The sequence below is a fragment of the Adiantum capillus-veneris genome, chromosome 11 (genome assembly GCF_014529385.1).
Source record: "Adiantum capillus-veneris isolate H3 chromosome 11, ASM1452938v2, whole genome shotgun sequence".
Lineage (NCBI taxonomy): Eukaryota > Viridiplantae > Streptophyta > Polypodiopsida > Polypodiales > Pteridaceae > Adiantum > Adiantum capillus-veneris.
This window is the reverse complement of record NC_140941.1, coordinates 158,701,421-158,709,779: the sequence shown is the minus strand read 5'-3', so window position 1 is coordinate 158,709,779 and position 8,359 is coordinate 158,701,421. Positions and strand designations below refer to the sequence as shown.

The 8,359-nt window shown below is 41.2% G+C and overlaps 1 protein-coding gene across 1 annotated transcript; it reads right to left on the bottom strand.

Annotated features, from left to right (window-relative positions):
- Positions 1-820: 820 nt before the first annotated feature.
- Positions 821-7,580, bottom strand: LOC147448299 (putative ribose-5-phosphate isomerase 3, chloroplastic). The gene is made up of 7 exons (XM_086523783.1): positions 7,408-7,580; positions 7,222-7,312; positions 1,847-1,933; positions 1,434-1,484; positions 1,249-1,362; positions 1,102-1,176; positions 821-1,026 (listed from the first exon to the last, which is right to left on the bottom strand). The coding sequence occupies exons 1-7, from the start codon at positions 7,578-7,580 to the stop codon at positions 889-891; spliced, it is 729 nt and encodes a 242-aa protein (XP_086379909.1). The 3' UTR covers positions 821-888.
- Between the last annotated feature and the right edge of the window lie 779 nt (positions 7,581-8,359).

The following is an 8,359-nucleotide window of genomic DNA, read 5'->3' as shown; positions in this document are numbered from 1 at the left end:
TCTATTAATCTCTACCCGCATCAAAGACCTCAAGGGTGCCTGTAGAGAGTATTGAAAAGGAGGCAACTTGTCCATGGTGAAACCATGACGCGCTCAATAGAAAGTTCTTGTCGGTGGCCGGAGATCCGGCAACACTTCTGTTTAAAAAATTCAAAACGATGCATTGGCAATGCCAATAAAGAAGTCTCTTACCAAAACTGTAAGAACGCCATGTTGAAGCATCACTATTTAGCATCGGTAATGGACCATATACCTCCCACCTTACAGACAGCATTTCAAACACTCTTTTTGTCACGTTGAAGATTAAAGCAATGCCACTCCTAAAAAGAAAGAAGGAAAATCTGAAGCATCCATGCTAGTTCAAAGAAAAGCTAACAGTCAAATCAAGACCCAGATGATGTAGGAAACTCATGGCATAGTCCTAATAGCTCTACATTCTATTGCATTGCTTCAGGAGGAGTGTCAATAAAACTATAAAAACCAAATCATTAATTTGACCAGGTATAACAAATAGCGTCGACTGAGATTGTACATCGGTATCTTCCTTTCATCCAAACATGGTCTGCAGGCTGCTGATACTGTCAACCCTACAAGTCCTATCAAAATTCATAGGTGTTGTTTATCACTCAATCCTCAAGAACCGCCTCCTTTGAAGACACAACCTGATGCCAAGTACCTAGCACAATTTATCCATTGATCTTGACCTAGTCCCCCTCTGAAAGAAAGCAAAGGTGACATGCTCTCAGTATCGAGAGCATTTAACTGTACAAAAGAATTTCACGATTTCTTACAAAGGGGTGAAAATTTAGCAAACCTCAACCCCAGAAGTCAGGAGGCATGAAGCGACTTCCAACATGAACCTGTGTGGGTCCCAGGCCATGTCTTTACTTATTTGGTTTTCACCGTGATACCGTCTGCACCTGCAATGATAACTGCAGTTGCCATGTCAAGGAAAAGCCCATGATCCACAACACCTTCAAGTGACGCAATGGCCGTGGCTGCTGCTCGGGCGTCCTTTATGGGTGACTGTCCAACAGATCAAAAACCATGAGACACAAAGAGGTTAGGCATTACGATACAAGAAGGCTTCAAAGATTAGACCTTGAAATAAAGATCGACAATATAGTTCGAGTTATCGGTAACATAGGGCTCGTCTCCATCCATCCTTAACTTAGCCTGTAAGATTGTAACTTTGAGTGATATTCTACATGATGATTGAGAAAAGGTGACTGAAGAACATCTTCTCACCTCACAGCCAGCAATCTCTGGTAGATTCTTCAGTCTTTCTGCATTATACTTCCAGCAAAACTGCACTATTTCGACTGGCATGGCCAGCTGACTACCACCTAGACCATCTACCAACTAAAATCACGAGGGTAGGTTTTCAATATGAAGATGCCACATTATTAAAAAAACGTACATCATGATATTACCTTTGTCTCATCCACGACTACAACGAACTTTGCTGACGCCGCTTCAACCATCTGTTTAGCAGGGAGAAATGCTTTCAGATGGAGAGCTAACACCATTAAAATGGATGTAAATACAACATAAGAATTGCATGCATGACTGTAATTTTTGAGCATATGAATGTATGCGTATGTGTGTGCGCGCGTGGCCTGCGCATATGTAAGAGATGCATTCTCCTATCGAGGCCAATATGCAGCGACTCCTATGCTGCTCAAACATAGAGGACTTGCTAAAATGCTCTTTATGCGTGCTGGTTCTCATCTCAAACAGCTAAAGATACAGCACTTTCACTGCCCTTCAATAAGAAAGGACACCTCACGTGAAGTTTGTACCTACTCTTGTGTGAACAACAGTTTGGATACATTGATAGCTTTACCTTCTCACGTAAGAGAGCTCCTCCTCTTCCTTTCACCAAGTTAAGATCTGGATCTACCTCATCAGGACCATCGATTGCGAGATCAATCTATAATGCAAAGACAGAACCCTTTACGTTGCATTTCCAGATTAGTACTTTCAGCCTTGCATCCAAAAAAAATCATGATTTTTTCCCTCCCCAACTCGAAAAATACCAATTTTCAATTTTAACCTTATGAGTGTCATGCAAAATATTCAGTACACCTCAGTTATTTAACAGGATTCAAGGTTCTTTTTTGAAAAGATCGTAACAGCTAAAACAGGCTTTAGAGTCAGGAGAGTCTTTTGAGATAAAAATAGCACCTCTCCCTTGAGAAAAAATCAGCTCATGAGCGAAGTGTTTACAATACAAGAACTCATGAATTTAAAAGTATATTTCTCACATTGATCTTTCATTGTGCACTCCTTGTATAAATGAACATACGAAAATTTTCGAATTATGAGCCCAGTACCTGTGCAGAATTTCAGCCAGCTAGTTGGAGAGTCTTATGCAGCAGAGGAGGCTGATTTTGGATTGATTTCAGGTGGTACACCCGCTCTCGCTAGGGAGTTGGGGGATCCCTTTTGATTGGAGGTTGCTAGCAGCCTTTAAGCCCAGAGGAAGGTTTTGGTGGTGTTGGCGTTTCCACAGGATCAAAAGCTGGATGCCACCAATTACCAGGACTAGAAGATGGTGCTGATTATGGAGGCAGTATTGGAGATTTGCAATATTATCTTGATGATACGAAATCCACCGCTTTCTGTTGACTCTCCTTCTCTCTCTCTCTCTCTCTCTCTCTATATATATATATATATATATATATATATATTTTTTTTTAAAAAAAAAAAAAAAAAAAAAAAAGTTCTGTTGTTGCAGTTCCTCACGCGTGTGTTGCTATTGATTTCTCGCTTGGAGTGTCCAAGCCTGTTATACAATGGTATCAGAGCCCAGACAAGTCTTCTCCTACAAAGGATCTGATCCTTTTACTTGCAGCACACATGGGTCTAGCAGTGAACACTATAGAGAGGAAAGTGTTCCACCGACAAACCAACTCTGAGAAGATGGACAGCACTCCAATCCCAGCCAGGAAACGGAGGGTGCTGACGGAGATTCCAACGGGAGCAAGCCTCTTCTCTCTCTCTCTATTTCAAGTTTTGTTGTTGCAGTGTGTTGCTATTGATTTCTCGCTTGGAGTGTCCAAGCCTGCTACAGTGGTATCAGAGAGCCCAAACAAGTCTTCTCCTACGGAGGATCTGATCCTTTTACCTACAACACACATGGGTTCTAGCAGTGAACCCTATAGAGAGGAAAGTGTTCCACCGACAAACCAACTCCAGGAAGATGGACAACACTGTTAATAAGCAAAGAAGAGCAACCTAGAGGAATATCCCGGCTACCTAGGTTGGAAATCAACTTTCAAAGAGGTAGTTGACATCAACACCAAGTTCTCTGTCTTCATCTTTGTCTTCAGACAGTTCCTCTTCCTCGAATTCTAGTGAGGAGGAAAAGAGGTTGAAGAAGCGGAGAAAGACAAAGAAAAGCAAATCCAAGAAGAAGTCTAGAAAGCGTCTGAAACATTCTAGCCAATGTTACCATATACATGTGGTAGTGAAGTGTGTGAACACACTTTGGACAGCCGCGGCATTTTTACCCTCGCTAGGAGGTTTTTTCCCCCGAGCACCGTATATACACCCATCACTCTAGGGCTATCTTATATTTCCATTGCACACTAAGTAATACACTCTTTGTTGTGTGCCTTGAGCTTCCTTCGTCTTCTCTTAGCTGTGTGTGTTTTCCTGCAACCCTAATTCCACAGATTCTGGAGAGCCGGAATCATATGAAGAAGCTGTGCAACACAAATCCAAAGAAGAATGGATGAAGAGCATGCGGGACTCATTACATCGCAACCAAACATAGGAGTTGGTTGAGTTGTGTAAAGGTAAGCGGCCACTGCAGAACAAATGGGTGTACAAGCTGAAGGAAGAAGAAGGTGGGACGAAAAGGTAAAGTAAAGGCTTGTGGTAAAAGGGTTTTCTCAAAAGAAAAGTATTGATTTTAATGAAATATTTTCTCCTGTTGTAAAAATGAACTCAATTAGGCTCCGTGGTTGGGTTGTGGCCGGCGAGCACCCTCCCATTACATTCATGCTTATATAGAAAATAAGGAGAGTGAGAAGGGTTCTTCTCACAAGCTCCCCCATATGCTGTGTCTGCTCCATCCCCTTCCCCCTTTCTCTCCATCCCTCTCTTGCACTCCATAGCCAACATAAGGGACTCAATTTCAATGATGAAATAATCAGCTATTTTCTTGCTATGTTCTTTGCCTTCAACATGGGATACATTTAATATTGCTATTAGTAAATCCGCCCCTATGGGAAAGCTCGTTTTCAGCAAAGATTGAACGTCAATCTCTTGACGCTAGTGGACATGGCGATGCATATGTGGAAATCCAAAGTAGCTAGAGGAACAATCAAAGGCAGAGAGGTCATAGTAATAGTCATGATCAAAGGTAGAGAGGTTGAAGTTGTAGTCACAATCATTCTCAAGATTGCAAGAATGCATGTAGCAAGAGCCGTGGACATGACGCAAGGAACATTGAATGCTACCATTATCACAAGAAAGGACACACGAAAAAGGATTTCTGTTTGTTGCAAGAGAGAAGGGGAAAGCAATTGTTGTAAGTTCTACACCCCCTAAGAGCAGTGTGAAGATAGGGGATCCCAAATGCTGTTGAGTCTCCACATGTTGATGTTGTTCTTGACGTGTCACAATTGTCAGCTGATTTGAGTCTAGAGGCATTGTTAGCTCTTGACAGATGCTATACATAGAATTGGATTATTGACTCAGGTACCACTTTCCATGTTACTCCTCATAAGGGGTTGCTCTCCATCTATGACTCTACGCATGGTTTACTTAAGCTAGTTGATTCTCATCAAATTGAGATGTAAGGCATTGGAAATGTGAAGTTGTGTATGCACAACACCGAGTTCATGTTGTGAGGTGTTAGACACGTGCCAAAGCTAACTAAGAGCTTAGTTTCAACAGGACAACTTGATGATCTTGGATACACTACAATTTTTGGCAATGGCTCCTTCACGATCAGAAAAGGTAACTTGGTCATGCTCAAAGGCCAAAAGTTTTGCTTATTATAGCTCTATCTATGTAGCCAAGTTTCCTTCTACTAAGTTGTGTGTGCACTACGTTGTTCCATCATGGGAATTGCAAACAACACACTTGCAAAATCATGAGTTCCATGTAGCCCGTATCTTCCTTGGTTGGCACATCTAATTGAAGGCTTCCTTGAAATATAAAATCTGAACATGGTATTCACAGCAGCAGCAAGTGTTGCGGTCCTTCAACTTGTGTACAAAGTATGGCTTCAGACCCTCAAAGCATCTGAGGGAGAACCTAATGTTAGGATGAGCCTCTAGAACCACATGTAGAAGTCTCTCTATGAAATACTAAAAACTACTTGCACGCATATTAACACAAAAATAGCTAGATTTGAGATGCTTTTAAAAGCACTTGGAAGCACTGAGACCTATGTAAAAGCTTTTGGGAGCGCCAGAAAGCATTTAAAAGCCTTTTAAAGCACTTTAAAGCATTTAGAAGAACTTGCAAGCACTTGAAAACCTTCAAAATAAATGTTAAGCACTAAAAAGAACTTGGAAGCACTTGAAAGCACTAGGAAGCCTTTGGAAGCACTCGGAAGCACTTGGAAGACCTTGGAAACACTTGAAAGCATTGAAAATATTTTGGAAGCACTTAGAAGCATTCAAAAGCACTGGGACACACTTGGAAGACCTGGGAAGACCTTGGAAGCACTTGGAAGCATTTGAAAGCACTCAAAAACATTCATGAGCACTAGGAAGCACTGAGAAGTGCTCGGAAGTACATGGTAGCACTCAAAGGACTTTCTTCTAAAGCACTTTGAAGCACTCAAAGTTTGTATTGATCTCTTGAAAGAACTCTAAAGTATTTGTCTATTGGAATCACTTGAAAGTTGATTTTTTGTTAAAGCACTAAGAAATAGTTATGATCACTAATCAGGACATGGAGATACTCAAAAGCACTTGGCATGGTAGCACAAAATAATGGATTGTCAAGCACTTGGAAGACCTTGAAGCATTTGGAATCATTATGAGACATTTGGAAGCACTTGGATGCACTAATAGGCAATCAAGAGCAGTTGGAATCATTTATCAATCTCACTCAAGCACTATATATCACAAATAAGTACTATAACTATAATGGACTACCATACACATTAAAATAGTTTGAGGCACCTTCAATCTGTAAATGCATTTTGAAAAGATTACAAGCACATAGTAAAGCACCTAAATAACAATAAGTAAAGCATTATGACACACTCCTAAGATGTTCGGGCTAATATACCTAAGGTAAATCAAGTAGATGCAATGGATGTAGTACATACACACTCTTTCCTATTCTCTTTCAAACAACATCTTTCTTGTTTAGTGAGATGCGGGTTTCCACTGACCAAAATTGAAGCACAATTTCTTTGATTTTGGTCGTTAAGATGCTTCCTCTATGCAGTTGACGGTGACAAGCGTCTAAGGGAAGTGCCCCCTTCCTCCACATCATGTTGTAGCAAAAAATTGGCAACAATGACATTTCTTCGGTGAAGTCCTAAAGCCTTGGCAACATCTCTACTGCTTATTTGATTGTTACCCCCACTTGCTCCAATGAGGCATGCCATGATAGTAGCTTGTTTAAAAAACAACTCGTTATTTGAATGAGGCGTCTTCACCTCATATAGTGTATGGCAAATGACTCTCTCGAATGTTTTTTATGTGGTTTGTAGCATTGAGAACGTTGGATGAAGTGTGGAGGTGCTGTAGAATCTTCTTTTGAAGACCCTTGGAAAGCCCATTTGAGTATGCCAACACTTAGCAACTATCCTACAGATTTTCTTTGCCTCTCGCTCATCAATGTCACCATCCTCACACATTTGTGCCATCCTCTTCTGAAGGAATATTTGTTCCCTCTTCTTTGCAGCCAATAGTTTCATAGACCTGGTAGAAGTTCCCTTGGGGTGTGTTGTGTAATATACAAATGGAGGAAGATATAGGGTGTTTGTATTCCATATAGAACGGGTAACGAGGCTAATAATACAACAAAGAAGACCATCAAAACACATCTATAGTACTCATGGAGAGAGAGAGAGAGAGAGAGAGAGAGAGAGAGAGAGAGAGAGAGAGAGAGAGAGAGAGAGAGAGAGAGAGAGAGAGAGAGAGAGAGAGAGAGAAAGAGAGAGAGAGATAAAATGGTGTAAGCAACATCAGTGAATTACCCAGTAGAAAAACCTTCATTTCAAACCGTTATATCAAAGCATACCATGCCCAAAGTGCCATTCAATATTAAAATCACACAGGGTACCTCTGTAGATTCGGCCAGCGACTTCTTGTTAGGAGCCATCACCAAAGGACTTGCAGAGATGAAGCCACTCACAATCTCAACAGTATTGAAAAAGACAGAAAGGAAACCCAATGCGGAGTGGAAGCTAAGTGAGCTTAGGCTCACCTTATATAGTATTGCCAAAGAAAGTCTGCAGTCGCATTCAACTGGCCGTGGAGCCCTCTTCGGGGCAGATGGAGAGGCTGGCTGGCAGCGCATTCGATTCCTCCCCCATCCAATGCCGGGCGGTGCTCTGTGCATGCAACCCAAAAACAGTAAGCGGCGCTACCTTCTGCCATTGAAGTCGATATGATGTGCTGTCACGCCTCATTATGCAATGAGATTTTTGGTTAGAAAAATGAAGACCCTCAAAAAAGTCCAAGGCGCCCAAGAAGTCTTCTTTTCACAGAATAATATCAAAGGGTGAAAGAAACCCCAGGTAGTTACCATGGATGAAGAGTCGCCAATCCTTTAGCAGGATACACACACACACACACACACACACACACAGAGAGAGAGAGAGAGAGAGAGAGAGAGAGAGAGAGAGAGAGAGAGAGAGAGAGAGAGAGAGAGAGAGAGAGAGAGAGAGAGAGAAGGGTCAAAGTAAATCAGAGAGTTACAATGTAGTAGATATGATATCTAGTCCGATCTAGTATAGTGTTTAGACCAAGCCAGAGATAGGATGTGGTAGATCAAATCCCGTTGATACCAAGTATATATATATATATATATATATATATATATATATATATATATATATATATATATATATATATATATATATATATATATATATATATAATATATATATATATAGAGAGAGAGAGAGAGAGAGAGAGAGAGAGAGAGAGAGAGAGAGAGAGAGAGAGAGAGAGAGAGAGAGAACACACTAAATGCTACATTGCTGAGATATTGCAGCAGCCAGACAATGAGAAAGCTAGCAGCTGCTAAATACGACATGCCTCAAAGAAGATGCAAAGACTATGAAGGACAGAGACGGAGTTCACTGAGAGCCCTAAACCGAAAGCCAAGCACAACTAAGGAGCCCGAAAGCAGAGGCAATGAAGGAGGGAGGGAG